The 21799-nt window shown below is 51.8% G+C and overlaps 1 protein-coding gene and 1 non-coding gene across 2 annotated transcripts in view; both read left to right on the top strand.

Annotated features, from left to right (window-relative positions):
- The first annotated feature begins 5694 nt into the window (after nucleotides 1-5694).
- The window catches only part of LOC122102678 (SV2 related protein), a 40183-nt gene continuing 24078 nt past the window's right edge, over nucleotides 5695-21799 (top strand). The window contains exons 1-5 of the mRNA XM_042673414.1: nucleotides 5695-5729; nucleotides 15440-15600; nucleotides 17035-17120; nucleotides 18342-18440; nucleotides 19715-19786. Coding sequence (XP_042529348.1) covers nucleotides 5695-5729; nucleotides 15440-15600; nucleotides 17035-17120; nucleotides 18342-18440; nucleotides 19715-19786 — 453 coding nt within the window. The remainder of the gene's footprint in view (nucleotides 5730-15439; nucleotides 15601-17034; nucleotides 17121-18341; nucleotides 18441-19714; nucleotides 19787-21799) is intronic.
- Trnaa-agc lies at nucleotides 8002-8075 on the top strand. Its single transcript has one exon. It is a non-coding gene; the product is annotated as a tRNA-Ala (tRNA).

The raw sequence follows: 21799 nt of genomic DNA, 5'->3' as shown, positions 1-21799 counted from the left end.
GGCTGGGAAGGTGACTCAGTGGTAGAGCGCTTGCCTTGCATGCATGAGGCTCTGGGTTCGATTCCTCAGCACTACATAAGCAAAAAGAAAAAAGCCAGAAGTGGCGCTGTGGCTCAAGTGGTAGAGCGCTAGCCTTGAGCTGAAGAGCTGAGGGACAGCGCCCAGGCCCAGAGGTCAAGCCCCACGACTGGACCAAAAAAAAAAAGAATCAGATGGGGAACATCATAATGCCTTACTCTGGTATAAAATAAAGCCCATCTAGCTGTTTCTTGTCTTCTTCTTCTTCTTCTTCCTCTTCTTCTTCTTCTTCTTCTTCTTCTTCTTCTTCTTCTTCTTCTTCTTCTTCTTCTTCTTCTTCTTCTTCTCCTCCTTCTCCTCCTCCTCCTCCTCCTCCTCCTCCTCCTCCTCCTCCTCCTCCTCCTCCTCCTCCTCCTCCTCCTCCTCCTCCTCCTCCTCCTCCTCCTTCTCCTCCTCCTCCTCCTCCTCCTCCTTCTTCTTTTCAGGTACTAGGGCTTGAACACAGGGTCTGGGTGCAGTTCCTTAACTTTTGCTCTACCACTTGAACCACACCTCCACTTTCAGCTTTTTGCTTGTTAATAGGTGATAAGAATCTCATGGAGTGCTGGGAAGGTGGCTCAGTGGTAGAGGGCTTGCCTTGCATGCATGAGGCCCTGGGTTTGAAATTCCTCAGCACCACATAAGCAAAAAGAAAAAAGCCGGAAGTGGCACTGTGGCTCAAGTGGTAGAGCGCTAGCCTTGAGCTGAAGAGCTGAGGGACAGCGCCCAGGCCCAGAGTTCAAGCCCTACAACCACCACCAACAACAAAAAGAATCTTATGGGCTTTCCTGTCCAGGCTGCCTTCAAACCACAGTCCTCAGATCTCAGCCTCTTGAGTAGCTAGGATTACAAGTGTGACCCATGGGCACCTGACCCATTGGCTTTTGGCACACCCCCATTTTCTAGACAGAAGATGTGGTTGGCTGGAGCCAGCTGCCTTCATAATATCCCTGGGTGCTGGAGATGTCTTAAAGATCAGAGTAGAAGCAGTTCACCAGCCGTATGTTTCTTTATAAGTTTAGAACAGGAGTTCTGGGGCTGGCCCTGACCAATCGATCAGTAGGCCTCACCTGAGAGGAACCAGAAACTCCACGCAGCCTCTAGAGGGGAGAGGCCTGGCCATCAGCATGTCATCAAGCCTCTCCAAGATACCCCCACACACCCAAAGGTGAAAAACCACTGCTTTAAGAGAAAGATGTCAGTGCGAAAGAGAAGAACAAATGAAGGCAGTTACTCTTGTAAGGACTGTGCTCCCAGCTTCGGGGTAGTGCTCCTGGAAAGCCATTAGAGTGGACACTGAGCCTACAAGAGATTGCTGCAGGCCACCTGCAGCTTGGACAGAGAGAGGTAAACCCAGGAGAAAGACTGCCCCCCCCTTCCCCAAGGAGCTGATAATCCTCTTACATGAAAGCTCTTCACCTATTGTTGGAACTGAATTTGAACAGCTATTGGATTTTTAAAACCAGCCTTCGTCCTCCAACTTAGCCACTTTGAGCGCACAATGCAATGTGTTGTTTTGGTGTAGTCATGGGGTTACGCAATGGTCAGAGCTAATTTTAGAACATTTTTGTTCACTCTGAAAGAAAAGCCCCCACATGCATGAGCTGTCAATCCCCCGTGCCCTCCCCAACCCTCCCTCCAAAAGCCATTTGCCCCTCTGCTTCTTGTCTCTAGGGGTTTGTCTTTTGTGCACTTTTCATAGGAATGAAATTATATAATGTGTGCCTGATTTGTTTCCCTTAATGCAACATTTCCAAGTTTTACTCGCATGATAATACTCCATCTCTTCTTATAGACATAGTAATATTCCACACCATGCATGGATGTACTATGTTGCATTGATCTCTAGGCAAATACTTGGTTGGTTTCCACTATTTTGCATAACAATGCAATAAACACTTGTATACCATCTCAGGAAGGGTTGTTTTTATTTCTCTTGGAAGAAATCTCTAGGAGTTGAGTCACTGGGTGATATGTTTACCTTATGCTTAAACTTTTGAGGCACTGCCAAGCTGATGATATTCTACATTGCTTGCACTGTTTTTGTTTTGTTTTGTTTACATTTACATTGACTTACAAGAGCTCCAGGTTGTCCCCATCCTCACCGATACTAACTGTCATCTGTCTTTGCTCTAGCCACTCCAGTGTGTGAAGTGGAATCTCCCGGGAGCTTTGACTTGCATTGTCTGGATGACAAGATATTGACTGACCATCTTATCATGCACATATTGGCTACTGATATATCTTCTCTGAAGAAATGTCTGTTTAGGATGACAGGCTTCATCCTAGCTTCTCAGGAGGCTGAGATTTGAGGATCTTGCTTCAAAGCCAGCCTGGACTGAAAAGTCCATGAGATTCTTATCTCTAATTAACTACTCTGAAAAAACCAAAGTGATACTGTGGCTCAAGTAATAGAGCGCTAGTCTTGAGCACAAAAAGGCTCGGGGATAGCACCAAAGCCCTGAATTCAAGCCCCAGGGCCAGGAAAAAAAAAGGAAAGAAAAAAAAATATCTGTTTAAGCTGGGCACTGGTTGCTCACAGCTGTAATCCTAGCTACTCAAGAGGCTGAGATCTGAGGATCCCATTCAAAGCCACCCCGTACAGGAAAGTCCATGAGACTCTTATCAGAAGTGCTGCTGTGGCTCAAGTGGTAGAGCACTCACCTTGAGCTGAAGAGGGACAGTGCTCAGGCCCAGAGTTCAAGCCCCATGACCCACAAAAAGTCTGTTTAAATCCTTTGGGTGTTTTAAATTTGGAGTATTGCTTTTGTTTGTATGTGTGAGATGGGCCTGGAGCTTGAATTTATGGCTGAGCACTGTCCCTGAGATTTTTTTTCCTCCAGGTTAGCACTCTAACACATGAGCCACAGCTCCATTTCTCACATTTTACTAGTTAATTGGAGATAAGAATCTAACAGACTTTTCCTATCCAGGCTGGCTTAGAACCATGCTCCTCAGATCTCAGCCTCCAGAGAAGTTAGGATTACAGGCATGAGCCACCATGCTGAGTTTCTCTTACTTAACATAGATAATTTTCCCGATTTCCAGAATGACAATACCGGGTCCAACTTGTTCTACCATAAAAGCCCAGTGCCAACAACAGTACACAGCAGGCGCTTCATAAACAACACTTCCCGATGATGATGATGATAATAATAATAGTAATAGGACTGGGAAAGTGGCTCAGTGGTAGAGCGCTTGCCTTGCATGCATGAGGCCCTGGGTTCGATGCCTCAGCACCACATAAGCAGAAAAAGCCAGAAGTGATGCTGTGGTTCTAGCCTTGAGCTGAAGAGCTGAAGGACAGTGCCCAGGCCCAGAGTTCAGGCTCCATGACCAACATAATAACAACAACAATAATAATAATTATTATTATAATAAAAGGGACTGTAGCCTCTATTTGTCACAGCAACCTGGTTTTTGAGAGATTGCTAGCATTAATAAATCCCTACAAATAAACATTCAGAGAAGCACCAGAAAGCCCAAGACATACTCTAGTATCTCCACTGCCATTTCCCAGGCTGGTGCACCCCCAAAGGTACTCCCAGGGGAGTCCTGGCGACCACAGGGGGAAGCTGCACAGTCTCTAAACAGAAGGGTCATCCCCGCCCCCCCACCCCCCCCCCCTCCCTAGGCAGTTTGCTGGGCCCTCCTCCTCTTCCCCCTCCTCCCCCCTTCCTCCTCTTCCTCCCCCTCCTCCCACCCTCCTTCACCCTCCTCCACCCTCTCCTCCTCTCCTTCCCCCTCCCCCTCCAACCTCTCCCCCTCCCTTCCTCTCCCTCCCCCTCCTTTCCCTCCCCCTCCTCCCCCTCCCCCTCCTCCCCCTCCTCCCCCTCCCCCTCCCCCTCCTCTCCCTCCTCCTCCTCTCCCTCCTCCTCCCCCTTTCCCCCTCTCCCTCCCCTCCTCCCCCTCCCCCCTCCCCCTCCCCTCCTCCCCTCCCCCCCCTCCCCCTCCCTCCCTCCCCCTCCTCCCCCTCCCACCTCCCCCTCCCCCCCCTCCCTCCCCCTCCCCCTCCTCCCCCTCCCCCCTCCTCCCCCTCCCCCTCCTCTCCCTCCCTCATCCTCTCCCTCCTCCTCCCCTTTCCCCCCCTCCCTCCCCACCTCCCTCCTCCCCCTCCCCCTCCTCCCCTCTCCCTCCCTCCCCCTCCCTCCTCCCCTCTCCCTCCTCCCCCTCCCCCTCCCTCCCTCCCTCCACCTCCTCTCCCTCCACCTCCTCCCCCTCCCCTCCTCCCCCTCTCCCTCCTCCTCCCCTTCCCCCTCCTCCCCCTCCCCCTCCTCCCCTCCCCCTCCTCCCCTCCCCCTCCTCTCCCTCCTCATCCTCTCCCTCCTCCTCCCCTTTCCCCCCTCCCCTCCCCTCCTCCTCCTCCCCCCTCCTCCCCTCTCCCTCCTCCCCCTCCTCCCCCTCCCCCTCCCCTCCTCCCCCTCCCCTCCTCCTCCTCCCCTCCTCCCCCTCCCCCTCCTCCCCCTTCTCTCCCTCCTCTCCCTCCCCCTCCTCCCCCTCCTCCTCCTCTCCCTCCTCCTCCCCTCTCCCTCCTCCCCTCTCCCTCCTCCCCTCTCCCTCCTCCCCCTCCTCCCCCTCCCCTCCTCCCCTCCTCCCCCTCCCCCTCCTCTCCCCTCCTCCTCCCCTTTCCCCCTCTCCCTCCCCTCCTCCCCCTCCCCCTCCTCCCCCTCCTCCCCTCTCCCTCCTCCCCCTCTCCCTCCTCCCCCTCCCCCTCCTCTCCCTCCTCCTCCTCCCCCTCCTCCCCCTTCTCTCCCTCCTCCCCCTCCCCCTCCTCCCCCTCCTCCTCCTCTCCCTCCTCCTCCCCTTTCCCCCTCTCCCTCCCCTCCTCCTCCTCCCCCTCCTCCCCTTTCCCCCTCTCCCTCCTCCCCCTCCTCCCCCTCCTCCTCCTCTCCCTCCTCCTCCCCTTTCCCCCTCTCCCTCCCCTCCTCCTCCTCCCCCTCCTCCTCTTTCCCCCTCTCCCTCCTCCCCCTCCTCCCCCTCCTCCCCTCTCCCTCCTCCCCCTCCCCCTCCTCCCCTCTCCCTCCTCCCCCTCCTCCCCCTCCCCTCCTCCCCCTCTCCCTCCTCCCCCTCTCCCTCCTCCCCCTCCCCCTCCTCCCCCTCTCCCTCCTCCCCCTCCCCCTCCCCCCCTCTCCCTCCTCCCCTCCCCCTCCTCTCCCTCCTCCTCCCCTCCCCCTCCTCTCCCTCCCCCTCCTCTCCCTCCTCCCCTCCCCCTCCTCTCCCTCCTCCTCCTCTCCCTCCTCCCCTCCCCCTCCTCTCCCCCTCCTCCCCTCCTCCTCCTCTCCCTCCCCCTCCTCCCCCTCCTCCCCTCCCCCTCCTCTCCCTCCTCCTCCCCTCCTCCTCCTCTCCCTCCCCCTCCTCTCCCCCTCCTCCCCTCCCCCTCCTCCCCCTCCTCCTCCTCTCCCTCCTCCCCCTCCCCTCCTCCCCTCCTCCTCCTCTCCCTCCTCCCCTCCCCCTCCTCTCCCTCCTCCTCCCCGCCCACTCTCCCCGAGGTCCCCGCGGCGGCAGCTTTGTCTCCTGCGCGGCCACCGGGAGCGCCGAGCAGCCGCGGGGAGCTGTCCAGCGCCCCGGTGCTGAAGCTCGTCCCTCCGGAGCTACGATGTGAGCCATGAGCAGAGGCGCAGCCCGGGCAGCGCGGCCATGGAGGAAGACCTGTTCCAGCTCCGGCAGCTGCCGTGAGTACCCCGGGGTGCCGGGGCGGCGGGGCGCGAGCGCCGGGCACACAGCCTTTCACCCCGGAGCCCACGGCCGGCCACGGAGCCGGTGCAGCTCCGTCCCCCCGCCAGGCTCCTCGCCCCGTCCGCCGAGGGAGCAGACCAGGCCCGGAGCAGACAAGCCATCTTCCCAACCCCGGGGGGCCCAGCCGCTTCCACGGGGTTGACTCCGAGGGGTTGTTTTACCCCCGATCCTGATAACGGGGAGTCGTGCCTGGGGGGAGGGGAGTCGTGTGCGCCCCCTCCCTCCCTCCCTCCCCTTAAAAAAAGGCTTCCCCATTCTTAAAGAGATTGGAAGATCGGCGCTTTAAGAGAGCCTCGGCTGGCGACTGGAAATGCGGACGGAATTGATGCGGAACGCCTGACATCTGTCCTTCCCTTCGAGCCCTGCTCCCAGACTGTGACATTCCTGCTTCCTCCCCCCTCCCCCACACGCCCCCCTTTTTCTGCAAGGTCTTTTGGAAAGGAATGAAAGAGGTTGCAAAGAGGTTTCTTTAAAAAAAAAATGCTGGGGTTCTTTCCTTCTGAGAAGACAGGCTGGGGCACAGTGCTGCTGTTTACGGAGCGTGTGCGCGAGAGAGGCTGAGCTTGGGGGTGCTGGGGGGTGCGAGGAACCTCTCCCCTTCTTCTGAATGAAAGGCGAGGATCACCCTTGGATGGAGCTGTTCGGGAAGCTACTCCAGGCAACTGGAAGAAAGGGCAGGGGCCTTGGAAGGAGGGAAAAGGGGAAGTCTTACAGATCTTTCTCATCACAAGCAGATGGCGACTCTTTTAAGCTAATTCCAAAAGTAAGGCAGGGAGCATGCAAAAAAGAATGTTTGGGGTTTTTTTTTGGGGGGGGGGGACTGTTCTGTTTTAACTTTTAGAATCACTAGCCATTTGGATGGCAAAGTAGACTCCATATGTGTCTGATGGATGCTGTTGAACTGGAAGGCTATTTTATTGGTAGCAAGTGTGGATTTTCTTGGCTTAAAAAAAAAAAAAAAGGTGTGTTTTTCCCTCCTGGTTACTGAGGATTTCTCCCGAGTGACTTCTGGGGTACCTTGGTTGTCTTCTGAAGGCTCTGTTACTGAGGGAGATTACAGAGACGATAACTTCACCATGGGTGTGACATTTGTGTTCATCTGAAAAATTTTTAATTAATTTAAATTTCACTTTGAAGCGTGTAGTAATTGATCCACAAATGAATACACTGCTGTATTTTACACACGGGAATGGGTTCCTGGTTATACAGTCCTGAGATTGGCTCAGGAGTATATAAAAAGGCAAATGTCTGAATGCAAATCTCTCAAGCATAGCACGACCACTTTCTTTTAAATTAACTATGCTAGATTTCATTTCCTAAATAGCAGTAGAGTTTCTAAGAAAATGCAATCTCTTTTTTTTTTCTTTTTCTGGTATGGAGACTTAAACTCAGGGCCTCATACTCTCACTTGGCTTTTGCATGCAAAGCTGGCTCTCTACCACTTGAGCCAAAGCTCCATGTCTAGCCTTTTGCTGGTTAATTAGAAATAAGTGTCTCTTAGATTTGTCTGCCTGGGCTGGCTTCAAACTGTGATCCTCAGAGCTCAGCCTATTGAATAGCTCAGATTACAGGCATGAGTCGCCAGCCCATGTGTTTGATTATTCTTTTTGATGTCATATATATATATATATATATATAAAATTTATTAGAAAGATCAAATTGTTTACTGCTCTGAATACTGGCTCTGAGTCAGACTTGGGTGCCAATCTTGACTGTTACTTTCAGCTGTGTGATGTAAGCAAGCATGTCAACCTTTCTGAGACTCAGTTTCCCTAGTTAGAATATTGATATCATAACTGGGCATTTGTGGCTCACACCTGTAATCCTAGCTACTCAGGAGGCTGAGATCTGAGGATCACAGTTCAAAGCCAGCTGTGGCAGGAAAGTCCATGAGACTCTTATCTCCTATAAAACACCAGAAAATCAGAAGTGGCGCTGTGGCTCAAGTGGTAGAGTGCTAACCTTGAGCTGAAGAACTGAGGGACAAGGCTCAGGCCCAGAGTTCAAACCCTACAACTGACCAAAAAAAAAAAAAAATGGTATTGTGAGGTTGGCAGTGCATCTCAGAGGGGAGTATGTGCTTGGCTTACACAAGGCCCAGGGTCTGATCCCTAGCACCAAAAATAAACAAAATTGCAACATAATAGTACATACTTCTGATGGTTATTTTGAAGACCAAATGAGATAAATCAGCAATACATTGAAGGTTGTGGGTGTAGCTCGGTGGTAAGAGCATTTGCCTAGCATGCACAAGGCCCTGGGTTTGATCCCCAGCACTGCAAAAAGAGACAAATATGCTAGGTACTTGATCAAGCATAAAACATCTACCACAATTAGCTATGTATTGTTGCATCACTATTATTGTGGTTATGATGTCTGAAACATCATTTGTAAAAACAAAAGATGTCGGTTCCTTAGTGCCCGACTCACAAATGGCCATTTGAAAGCTTCCAACTACATTTGAATGGAGTCAAAAGAATCCCTGAAACATATTGCCTTCAATTTATAAAAAGGAGACATAAGTGAAAAGCCTTGTGAGTCTGAGTGGGTTACAAATCACGACTTAGATATTTTTTTAAACCATACCTTGCATATATTATGCACAGATTGCAAGCGACAGACTGCCTGAGAACAATATGATTTAAAAAAATAATTCAGATTGCCTCAGAGAGGGATGGATCAGACTCAGTCCCGTGGGAGGCCAAATGTGAATAGATCACACTAATCACCCGGCAGTTGACGGGGTGGGGAAGGGGTGAGGTCCCTGGGGAGATACTGCCTTCTTGAACTTGGGGCCTTCGTACAGCTCTGGGGTGTGGTTCTTTTGAGCCCCCAGCCACCCCCTGGTATCTCTGTGTTGTCCTCGAAGCAAGCAGCACACACAGGAGATCTGGACCGCTAAGCTTTGGCATCGTGTCCACCTTTCTGGTGCCTTTACACATGCTAGGCTAGCACTCTTTCACTGGGCTGGATCCTCAGGCCCCAGATGACTTCTTGTTACTCTAACCATGAATGACTAGAATTGTTTGTGTTCTCATTGACAGACCCACCCATTGGTCTACCCATCCATCCATCCATCCACCTATCTACACACCCATCCATTCACCCATCTATCCATCTACATATCCATCCATCCATCCACTTACCTACTTTTCATTTACCCACTCACTCATCCACCTACCCATCCCCCACTATCCATCCATCCATCCATTCATACATCCACCCATCCATCTATCCATCCATCCATCCATCTGTCCACCCATCCACCTATACATCTATCAATCCATCCATCCATCTATCCACCCACTTGGATATTATCCATAGCATAAAGGATTCTACAACTAAGACAGAATGGTCTCTTTTTTTGCCAGACCTGGGGCTTGAACTCAGGGCCTGCGCACTGTCCCTGAGCCTTTCTGTGCTCAAAGCTAGCACTCTACCACTTGAGCCATAGTGCCACTAGCTTTTTTTTTTATGTGGTACTGAGGAGTCAAACCCAGGACTTCATGGCTGTTAGGCAAGCACTCTACCAAACCACGTTCCCAGCCCCAACAGAATGGTCTTTGTTTTGAGCTTTCACAATCTAGAGCTGCACTGTCCACTATGGTAAATACTATATGTGGCTATTTAAAATTAAATTTATAGCCAAGAGCCAGTAGCTCACATCTGTAATCCTAGCTACTCAAGAGGCTGAGATCTGGAGAAGGACAGTTTGAAGTTAGCCCCAGCAAAAAGCCAGAAGTAGACGGGTGGCTCAAGTGGTAGAGTGCCAGCCTTGAGCAGTAAAGCCTAGCAAGAGCAGAAAAGCCCCAGTACACACACACACACACACACACACACACACACACACACACACACACACAAACACACACACACACAGAGTCTGTTTATAGATCAACCACGCCTCCAACAGTATCTCCTCCATGGGTGACAAGGACCATCTTTCCTTTGTCTGTCTGTCCCCATGCTCAGCACCCAGCCAGCCATCGGTCAGCTCTTATTGAAATAACCAAGTGATGGTGCCTGTCTCCTCTGGGCTCTCTATCTGGTGACTTCCTCACCTCCGTGGAAATCTGAGAGGCAGGAATTACCATCTCCCTTTTATACTGGGGAAACAGAGATTGAGAAAGGTGAAATAACTCTCCCAGGGTCACACAACTACTGAAGAGTGTGGCTCAGGTGGTTCACACCAAAGTCAGATGCTCACCATAAGTGGACTCCTCCCTCTCTCCCCCTCCCCAACCATGGTGGACCATCTGTCCTCACGCAGGACTCTGAAGTTCAATCTTGTGGAAATCAGCTCCATTTAAGCTTCCTGTTCCTGTGATAGATTTGTGAACTCAAGGAACAGAATTCCAGAAGCTCAGGTGAAAAGACAGAAAACTGGGAAGCCCTGAGATCCAAACCTAGTAGCACCAGAATTAAGCCAATAAATAAGTGAATCCACATTTTGTTCTTTTAAACTTCCTTATCTACATATCTTAAGCAAGGACTGGGTATGGTGGCACCTATCTGCAATCAGGTGGTAGAAATTGGGGAGATTGTGGTTTGAGGCCAGCCTGGGCAAGTTAGCGAGACTGCCCACCCCCTCCCCCATCTCAACAAAGGTGTACTCGTCTAAGCTACAGAGTTTATAGTTTGGAGGATAGAAGTCCAGCCTCAAGCAAAGCAAACAAACCAAAAACCCCTTTAATCCTAGCCACTTTGAAGGCTGAGATTGAGAGGACTGTGGCTCCAGGTCTGGGCCAGCCCAAGCATCCATACAAGACCTCCTTCTCAACCAGTAGCTGAGTGCTGTGACGCATGCCTCTCATCCTAGCTATGGGGAAAAGGGGATTGGGAGTACTCAGGTTCAAGCCAGCCCAGGCAGAAAAGACTGAGACTCCATTTCTATGGAAGAAGCTGAGCATAACAGCACACACCTGTCATCTCAGTGACGGTAGGAAGTGAAAAATAGGAAGATTGAAGTCCAGGCCCAATTCTAGTCAAGAAGCAAGACCTTCATTAAAAAATAATGAGAGGGGGGCTGGGAAGGTGGCTCAGTGGTAGAGCGCTTGCCTTGCATGCCTGAGGCCCTGGTTCAATTCCTCAGCACCACATAAGCAAAAAGAAAAAAGCCGGAAGTGGTGCTGTGGCTCAAGTGGTAGAGCACTAGCCTTGAGCTGAAGAGCTAAGAGACAGCGCCCAGGCCCAGAGTTCAGACCCCATGACCAGACCCCCCCCCAAAAAAAAAAAATAGTAATGAGAGGCTAGAGTGCTTGCCTAGCATGCATACAGCCCTGGGTTCGATTCCTCAGTACCACATAAACAGAAAAAGCCGGAAGTGGCACTGTGGCTCAAGTGGTAGAGTGCTAACCTTGAATGAAAGAAGTTCAGGGACAGTGTTCAGGCCCTGAGTTAAAGCCCCAAGCCTGGTAATAATAATAATAATAGGTCTGGGAAGGTGGCTCAGTGGTATAGCACTTGCCTTGCATGCATGAGTCCATGGGTTCGATTCCTCAGCACCACATAAGCAAAAAAGGAAAAACCAGAAGTAGTGCTGTGGCTCAAGTGGTAGAGTGCTAGCCTTGAGCTGAAGAGCTGAGGGACAGCGTCCAGGCCCAGAGTACAGGCCCCACAACTGGACCAAAAAAAAAAAAATAATAATAATGAGAGTAGCCAGCCATTGGTGGCTCATGCCTATAATCCTAGTTATTCAGGAGGCTGAGATCTGAGGATTGTGGTTCAAAGCCAGCCTGGGCAGGAAAGTCCATGAGACTCTAATCTTCAGTTAACCACCAGAAAACTGGAAATGGCACTGTGGCTCAAGTGGTAGAGCCCTCACTTTAAGCTGAAGAGCCCAGGGACAGCACCCAGGCCCAGAGTTCAAGCCCCATTACAGACAAAAAATGAGAGCAAAAAAGGGCTGGAGGTGTGGCTCAAGTAGTAGAGTCCCTACATATTAACTATGATGCCCTGAGTTCAAACCCTAGTACCAACCACAACAAAAAAATAAAAACATAACAGACTACCCTAATTAAGTCAAAGGTGCTAAGGTAAGGGGCTGATGGTACATGTAAGATCTTTATGTTGACATCTATTTCCTTAAGTTATTCTCTACTTTAAATAGCAAAATTATGTAAAAGAAATGTTCCTAACTATTTTGGTAAGGTATAAGCTATATATAAAAAATACATACAACAGATGCCAAGAAATAAGTGTGAGGAGAGCCAGCCTGCTTGCACCCTTATATATTAACATATGGCAGTGCTATTTGCTTTTTATTTCATATTAAGCTCCCCTCCACACACACACCCTTAGCAAATCTTGGCTCATATCATTGATATTTTTAGGAATCCAATTGATTCAAACATGGTCTGGGGACTGGGAATGTGACTCAGTGGTAGAGTGCTTGCCTAGCATGCATGAAGACCTGGGTTTGATTCCTCAGTACCACATAAAACAGGGAACAAAAATCCTGAAGTGGCGATGTGGCTCAAGTGGTAAAGCACTAACTCTGAAAAAAAGAAGATCAGAGGCAGTGCCCAGGTCCTGAGTTCAGGCCCCACAACCGACAATAATAAATGATGATGATGATGATGATGATGATGATGGCAGAAGCTGGTGGGAGTGGAATGGTGGCTTGAATGGTAGAGCCCCTATCTAGCAAATGAGAGGTCTTGAGTTCGAGTTCCAGTACTGCCCCAAAACAAAACCCCAGGCCCTGCGAGTGCTAAGCTATCTCCTCAAAGTCACATTTAACAAAGGACCAAGATCAAGACAGAGGGTGTCGGAGGGCAGCTCCACACCTGCAGGACACCACCGCCCGCGTTGCACGAACCACAGGCAACCGACTTCCAGAGCCCAGAGGCCAAGAACCCCCGAAACAGACATCGCTGTCGTTCATGCAGATAGCGAAGCCCTCGCCACCAACGCCAAACTCCATTGTTAGACCCAAGACTCAGAGGCAGTTTCTCCTCCATCAGAACTCCACCTCCACTTAGCCACGCCCACCGCCTAGCCACGCCCACCGCATAGCCACGCCTGCTATTTAGCCACGCCCAGCCACGCCCACCAGCACGTGGCTACGCTCAGTGCCTAGCCATGCCTGCAATTTAGCCACGCCCACCTCCCAGCCACACCCACCCAGCACATGGCTACGCCCATCTCCTGGCGACACCCAGCTCAAATAACAACCCGGAGGGATGGGGGGCTGGGAGTTGGGACTATGGGTTTGCCACAACCTAGTAGAGCCTTTGTGGGATCTTAGGCAAGCTGTGTGGCCATGGGCAAGTTTCCAGCCTGTGTCTTCATGTGAGAAATGAGCATACCGGAAAAAAAAAAAAATGTGACGGTTAAACCCAGCACGGTGGCTCACAGGATCCTAGCTTCTTGGGAGGCTGAGATCTGAAGGATCATGGTTCAAGGCCAGCTAAGGCAAAAAAAAAAAAATTCAAGACATTCTCAACAGAAGAAAAGCCTGATGTGGTGTGCATCACACCTGCCATCCTAGCACTGGTGACCATAGCAAATAGGAGGATCAGAGTCTGCACCCGCCTGGGCCAAAACAAAACAAAAACAAAAAACAAACCCAAGATCCTATTCTCCAACTAACCAGAACTGGAGGAATGACTGAAACAGGAGCGCACCTGCCTAGCAAGAGTGAAGCCCTGAGTTCAAAACCCCAGCACTCCTGATAAATAAATCAACGAATAAAAGCCAAGATGCAGTGACCCCGTGCAACAAACTAAAGTCTGAGTGTATCAGTCTACAACCCGTACCAGGCAGCACTTGGACTGGAACCTGGCCTACCTGTGCTGGTCTCTAGTCAATTACCAGCAAAGCAATAAACCTGGGAAAGACCACACATTACCTGCCAAAAAAAAAGAGAGAGAGACAGATTTCAGTGTTGGCAGAGGAAGTTCACCAGGCCCCAGTCAAGGCTCTCCACCATGCACTCCTCAGAGTCCAGGCCGATCCATCCAGCTTCCCTTCATTGATAAAGTATGTCAGCAGCCTTCTGTCTCCTAGTAATTCTCTGTGTTCCCAACCTGGAAATTTATGTTTCTGATTTAGGGGTCGGGGAACCCAGTTCTTCCCTGTCATATTACTGGGACCAATTTCACGCGGTCCCTAACTGAGCCAATTCTAGACTTAAAGCCTCAGCCACCATCCAGGGCTTTTCAGAGGCCCAGGGTCCCTGCAGTGTCAGCACAGTGTGTCTTGTTCTCTTTTATTCAATTTATTTTCTGGGGCAGGAAGTATGAGGATTTCAACTCACAAACCCATATCTCATTAAAAAAATTTTTTTTGCACCAATAGAAAAATTCTAGAATTCAGATGGATTCTTGGAGGACAGGGAACAGAACACAATCTTGGATTAGAGGTTTTCCACTGGGCAGGGTGGCACACGCCTGTAATCCTAGTATTTGTGAGGTGGAGATCAGGAGGATTGCCCTTTGAGACCAGCCTGGGCATAAAAGTTCTTGAGACTGGGAGCTGGTGGCTCACACCTGTAATCCTAGCTACTCAGGAGGCTGAGATCTGAGGATCGCAGTTCAAAGCCGGCCTGGGCAGGAAAGTTCATGAGACTCTTATCTCCAATGAACCACCAGAAAGCTGGAAATGGCGCTATGGCTCAGGTGGTAGAGTGCTAGCCTTGAGCTGAAGAGCTGAAGAACAGCGCCCAGGCCCAGAGTTCAAGCCCCACAACTGGCCAGAGATGCCCAGTTGTTCCTTCCTGGGCGTGCAGACGGAGGAGTGGAGGCCGGGGCAGGGGCGGGGTTTCCCACAGCAAGCGGCCTCATGCTGAGTGGTTCCATGCAATGACTGTGGGGCCAGTCCACTCCAGTGGTGACCTCGGTGTCTGTCCACCCTGGCAGCCGCCTCGGTCTGCGGCGGCCTGCTCTGGGGTGGTCACAGGGAGTGGCCCCTGGGTGTCATCTCAGACCATGTCCCCACGGTGATGCCAGGCCTGGCGCCAATGCTGAGCTGCGCTCGGGCCCAAAACAAACACCCCTTCACGTGCACGGCTGTGCACGGCCGTGCAAGGAACTGAGCAACATGCCCCGCCGCGCGTGGCAGCCCTTGATGCTCAGCCTCGACAACGTCCTCCACATACCCCTCACCCACATGCAGTGGAAGCGCCAGTCTCCCCCAGCCCCAACTCCACCAAATGGCCGCTCACCTGAGCTGGGGGCCTGGGCCATCTGGCCATGCTGGCCATGCTGACCACACTGACCATGCTGACTATGCTGGTCATGCTGACCATGCTGACCGTGCTCACCATACTGATCATGACTGCCATGCTGACCATGCTGGCCATGCTGATCATGCTGGCTAAGTTGGCCATGCTGGCCATGCTGACCATGCTGGCTAAGTTGACCATGCTGACCATTTTCACCATGCTGACCATGATTACCATGCTGACCATGCTCACCATGCTCACCATTCTCACTGTGCTGACCATGCTGGCCATGCTGACCATGCTGACTGTGCTAGCCATGCTGACCATGACTGCCATACTGACCATGCTCACCATGGGGGTCATGCTGACCATGCTAACTGTGCTCACCAGGCTAGCCATGCTGGCCATGCTGGCCATGCTGACCAGGCTGTCCGTGCTGGCCATGCTGGCCATGCTGATGGGCCACGCTGTCCCCCGCAGGGTGGTGAAGTTCCGGCGCACTGGGGAGAGCGCGAGGTCGGAGGAGGACGCGGCCTCGGGGGAGCATGAGGTCCAGATCGAGGGCGTCCGCGCAGGCCTCGAGGCAGTGGAACTGGACGACGGGGCCGCCGTGCCCAGGGAGTTCGCCAACCCCACGGATGGTGAGGGGCCCGCACGCCCAGCCCGCTCCCCGGGGGCCTCCGTCAGCTGGCATGAAGGGGTGCGGGGAGGGCGCAGAGGGCTCCCCGGGGTGACACTGGAAATGGGGGTGCCGCTTAGTGCAGCGGGCTGGGCTGTGTCACAATCCCTGCCAGACAGCGTCACCACACACTTGGCTGAGGACAGAGCGTGAAGATGGTGCTGGTGCTGGTGATGGTAGTGATGGTGATGGTGGTGATGGTGGTGGTGATGGTGATGATGGTGGTGATGGTGATGATGGTGGTGATGGTGGTGATGGTGATGGTGGTGGTGATGATGGTGGTGATGGTGGTGATGGTGGTGATGGTGATGGTGGTGGTGGTGATGATGGTGATGGTGGTGATGGTGATGGTGGTGGTGGTGATGGTGATGATGATGGTGGTGGTGGTGATGGTGATGATGATGGTGGTGGTGGTGATGGTGATGATGATGGTGGTGGTGGTGATGGTGATGATGATGGTGGTGGTGGTGATGGTGATGATGATGGTGGTGGTGGTGATGGTGATGATGATGGTGGTGGTGGTGATGGTGATGGTGGTGGTGGTGATGATGGTGGTGATGATGGTGATGGTAGTGATGGTGATGGTGGTGGTGGTGATGGTGATGATGATGGTGGTGGTGGTGATGGTGATGATGATGGTGGTGGTGGTGATGGTGATGATGGTGATGGTGATGGTGATGGTGATGATGATGGTGGTGGTGGTGATGGTGATGATGATGGTGGTGGTGGTGATGGTGGTGATGGTGATGGTGGTGGTGGTGATGATGGTAGTGATCTCCAGACTTCACAAGTTTGTCTGTGCCTCGGCTCCTGCACACAGTCCAGCACACCGCACTCTCTGGCCGCCGCGTTTTCTTCAGCATGCCCCCTGGCACATGTGTCAGGCTGTTTACCTCAGCCTGAGAGGAAGATGTTTCTTGTAAAACACTCAGAAGTTATAGAAACATCCAGAAGTGGGAAGACAAGCGTTATTCTCAAAGACAAGCCACCTCGCCCATGGCCTGTGGACGTCCTCTTGGCCTTTGACCCCACGCATCAGTCACACACGTGTGCAAGCACGCGCTGGGGCATGCATTTATGCACGTTGAGATGTGCTCTTGCATGCCTTTTTATTTGGGTTGGCCTCGTGATCCTCCCAATCTTTGTCTCCCAAGTGGTTAGGATTACAGGTGTGAGCCAGCACGCCTTCTGGCACATTCTTTTTAACAGTTGGTTCTTATTTCATCGTGTGTGTGTGTGTGTGTGTGTGTGTGTGTGTGTGTGTGTGTATCACAACTCATTTAAGCGCTTGATAGACATTCTGAAAGGCACTTCCAGGATCAGGTCGGGACTAGACACAGCTCAGACCGTTAGGGAAGCACACAGGTCCCACTTCCCTGGCCCCTCTCCTTCTCAGATACCTTCATGGTGGAAGACGCAGTGGAAGCAATTGGGTTTGGAAAATTCCAGTGGAAGCTGTCTGTCCTCACCGGCTTGGCTTGGGCAAGTATTTGGGGGAGTATGTCTCCAGGGCCCCCCTCATGTGGCTCAAATGGGTTTCCATGCAAGGTTCAGGAATCTGCCCCCCCGTCCTCCCCACACCACCACCACAAAAGACAATTTATCTTTGGCTTTAAGGAGATCTCCAGACCTAACTCAGATCTCTACATGGCGGGGCCTGATCTCCGTTTACTGGTATGAGGAAGCATGCGAATCATTTTTCCAAATGGATTATCATTTCTCCCTATCTATGATTTCTTGCTCCAGTCTGTTGTTTTTGTTTTGTGCCAGTCCTGGGGTTTGAACTCAGGGCCTGGGCACTGTCCCTGAGCTTCTCTGTGCTCAAGGCTAGCGCTCTACCGCGTGAACCACAGATCCATTTCCGTTCTTCATTTTTTCTTCTTCCTGGTGATGAACTGGAGATCAGAGTCTCATGGGACTTTCTTGTCCTGGCTGGCTTTGAACCTCCATTCTCAGATCGCAGCCTCCTGAGTAGCTAGGATTACAGGTGTGAGCCACCGGTGTCCAGCTTCTCCAGTCTGCTTTTAAACTCTAGTTTATATTATTCTGTCTAGTCCTGAAAAGATACTTAGTTACTAGGGCTTTCTAGTGTGTTTTAATATGCTTTACTTATTTATTGTTATTAGTTATTACTATACAGGAGGGTTGTCATTTCATAAATCAGATAATGAATACATTTATTTTTTTTGGATGACCTCACCCCTTCCTTCACTTTTCCCCAGTTTTAAAAAAAAAAATCATGCTTGTTAAATATCCAGAGACTTCTACACAGGCAACCCACCATCCCAAAACAAATTAGTGTTTATTTACATCAGAGAAAAGGGAAGAAACTTTTTTTTTTTTGCCAGTCCTGGGGCTTAAACTCAGGGCCTAGGCACTGTCCCTGAGCTGGTTTTGCTCAAGGCTAGCACTCTGCCACTTGAGCCACAGTGCCACTTCCAGCTTTTTCTGTGTATGTGGGTACTGAGGAATCGAACCCAGGGCTTCATGCATGCTAGGCAAGCACTGTACCACGGAGCCACCTTCCTAGCCTTGTTATTGTTAAGTATGGGAAAAATAGAGTAAACATTCCCTGTCTCTGTGGATCCCTGCATGGCAATTCAGGTCTTTGACCACTGGAGGGAGCCCCGCTCGGCTGTCCCCAGCACAGGGTGGTACTGGGATTTGAACTCAGGGCCTCACCCGCCTCCTTGCCCCCTGCAGATGGCGGATGCCATGGAGATGATGATCCTCAGCGTCCTGGCACCACAGCTGCACTGCGAGTGGCAGCTGCCCAGCTGGCAGGTGGCGCTGCTGACCTCGGTAAGGCGGCCTGGTGTGGCGGTGTCCACTTCTGGTCCTCTGGGTAGCCTTGAAGGATGTCCCTGGTCCCCTGGGCGGGACTTCCTGTAGTCGCTCCCTCCCCTAACTCCCATCTCCTGGCTGGTTCACGGCAGACACTGCCCCATTCAGAGGTCCAGTATGGGGACCCCCAGACATCCACCGTGGACCCCTCCTACAGGGACCCCGCCCCCTCAGCTCGCTCCTCTCACCCAGGGGTGGGTGGAAGATCAAAGCCAAAGCCAGTACAGAGCTGGCACGTTGCAGGTGCTGAGAAATAGTACTTGGTGTTGAGGTCGGGACTGAGGGCCGAGCGGAGGACAGGGCCGAGCCCCCTGCTTTTTTGCTAGGGGATGGACTTTCTAAATGGGACGGAAACCACCAGGCCAGCGTGAAGATCGCTCCAAAGCAAATACTTAGTGAGTTCCTGCAAGGCCAAGGGCTTAAGCCAGGTTGTAGAAACAATATGCATTGCCTAGTCTACAGTGGGCCTGTGGAGGTGGGTCTCCCGCTAACTGAGAAACATGAGGCACAGAGAGGTTGAGCCACTCCCTCATGGTCACACAGCCTGGCTGGCGGCAGAGATAGCAATTGTTGTTTTTTTTTTTTGTCAGTCGTGGGGCTTGAACTCTGGGCCTGGGCGCTGTCCCTCAGCTCTTCAGCTCAAGGCGAGCGCTCTACCACTTGAGCTACAGCGCCACTTCCAGTTTTCTGGTGGTTTATTGGAGATAGGAGTCTCATGATCTCACCGTCTCTCCTGCCTGGGCTGGCTTTGAACCGCCATCCTCAGATCTCAGCCTCCTGAGTAGCTAGGATTACAGGCGTGAGCCACCAGCGCCCGGCTAGAGATAGCAATTGTTAACTAGAGGAGAATGAAGGTATTATTATTATTGTTGCTGTTGATAACTGTTGGGAATACCTTGAGTGTCTTCTACAACAAAACACAGAGGATTAAGGTTAGAAATCCAGACAGGAAAAAGTCCAAGAGATGCTGTCTCCAAGTAGCCAGCAACCACCTCCAGAGCTAGAAGCTGTGGGCCAGCAAGCCAAGCTAGTTGGGATGCCATGAGTTCAAGCCCTGGTACCACCCAAACCCAAACCCCAAATCATAAAACCAGGGTCCACGCCTGGGCCCCCCCCCCTCCAGCGGCAAATATAGGTACCTCCTCATTCCTGGGTGTGACGTCACGGGGCAGGATGTGTGATGTCACCGGTGGGCAGCATGACGTCACGTCTCTCTCTCTTTGCACCCCCAGGTGGTCTTCGTAGGCATGATGTCCAGCTCCACGCTCTGGGGTAACATCTCAGACCAGTACGGCAGGAAAACAGTAAGGCAACCTCCTCCCAAGGCGCATGCGCTCCGGGTCCCCCCCCCCCACCGCCGGGGCCCAAGGATGGACATCTCAGGGTCAAGATGATGCTCCTGGGCCAGCTGGGGTCCCCTGGACATCCTCAGGCCTTCCTGGGGCACCTGAAGGGTGGCAGCGCAGCCAGATGGAGAGGCAGGGCCCCCGTGCGCAGCTGGCAGCTGTAGACGGCTTGTATCTGCTATCTGCTGGCTTACCCCACCCCCACCTCGCCCAGCTGCCTTCCCACTCCATCGTGGGGCCGCCACCACTGTGGTGGTGAACACCTGTAAGACCAGCACTCAGAAGACACAGGCAGGAGGGTTGAGAGTTTGAGGCCAGCCTGTACCGAGAGACCCCGAATCAAAAAGTAGGAAAAGAGCCTGGTGCACATGCCCCAGGGATAGAATCTTAGCTATTTAAGAGGCTGAGATCTGAAGATCGAGATTCAAAACCTTCCCAGGAAGACATGTCCGAGACACTCTATCGCCAATTAATCAGCAAAAAGCTGGAAGTGGAAATGTAGCTCAAGTGGTAGAGCACCAGCCTTGAGTGGAAAAGCCAAGAGAGTGTGAGACCTTAGTTCAAGCACAGTACTGGCTCAAAAAAAAAAAAATCAAGAAAAGAAATAAAAGAGCCTGGTGCTGGTGGCTCACATCGGTAATCCTAGCTACTCCGGAGGCTGAGACAGGAGGATTGTGGTTCAAAGCCAGCCTGGGCAAGAAAGTCTGTGAGGCTCTTTATCTCCATTTAACCACCAGAAAACTGGAAGTTGAGCTGTGGCTCAAAGTGGTAGAATGATAGCCTTGAGCAAAAGAGCTCAGGGATAGCATCCAGGTCCTGGGTTCAAGTCCCACAATGAACAAAAAACATAAAGAAATAAAAGGAGGGAGAGAGGGAGGAAGGGATTCTTGACCGTGAAGCAGTAAGTTCTTTTTGGGCCTCAGTTTCCTTATTGATACCAGAGGAGGTTAGAATAGCTACCATTAACTACATTTCCCAGACTAAAGGGCACCGGAGGCTTCTGTGCCTCTTCTAATCACTCAGTAATTTGGTCAGTTTTTACCCTCACGGACACAGACAACTTTAGAAAGTGGGGAGGAGGACTTGTTTTAGCTTCTGGTCTCACAGGGTTCGGGTCCCGGTCCTGGCTCTGTCGTAAGGATGGGGTAGGGAATAGAAGGAGGAAAAGGGGAGAGGAGGAAGGGGGAGGAGAGGGAGGAGAAGGAGGAGAAAGAAGGGAAGAAGGAACAAAAAGAAGGAGGGAGGAGGGAGCTGGGGAGAGGAGGAGGAGGGGACAGAAAGGGGGAGGAGGGAGAGGGGAGAGGAAGAGGACGATGGAGGAGACTAATCCCCCTGCTGTTAGGAAGCTAACTGAAGGAACCCGGTGAGGGATGAGTTTGAAAGCCTTGACACACACACCCGCTCCCAGTGACTCCCTCCAGCTAGATCTCACTCACTAAAGTTTCCAGAACCTCCCAGAATAGTGCCACCAGCTATGGAACAACATAGGAGTCTTTTAAAGGGGATACAACATTTCCCAACTGTCACAAAAAGTAGAAACATGGATTTGAAGAGCCAGAAAAAACCTCTTGGAATGGTGCTGTGATGGATTAGTGATGTCTGCCCTGGGCACGGGGTCTACAATGTGGAATGATTGCTACACACTGAAGAAAGAGGCCAAACCTGTCTTGTTCTCTAAAATGGTCCCGGGCCCGATGCAGTACCTGGTTCATCACAGATCCGTAATAAAGACTTCCAGGCTGCTATTTCCTGTCCCTTTCACACCAGCAGCTGACTCTACTGATGAATGTTCCCAGTTTACTTATAGCCAAGGGCCCTGACTGTCCTAGGAAGAGTGAGTATTCTGCCATCCAGGATGGTCGCTCCTCTCTCTGTGCCTAGGAAAACGTAAAGAGGAGCAATGGAAGCCTGCACTTTAAAAAGCTGTGTGTGTGTGTGTGTGTGTGTGTGTGTGTGTGTGTGTGTGTGTGT

The sequence above is a fragment of the Dipodomys spectabilis genome, unplaced genomic scaffold, assembly GCF_019054845.1.
Source record: "Dipodomys spectabilis isolate Male_0828 unplaced genomic scaffold, ASM1905484v1 ptg000826l, whole genome shotgun sequence".
Lineage (NCBI taxonomy): Eukaryota > Metazoa > Chordata > Mammalia > Rodentia > Heteromyidae > Dipodomys > Dipodomys spectabilis.
Note: the sequence above shows the minus strand (reverse complement) of the source record. Positions and strands in the feature narration are given on the sequence as shown.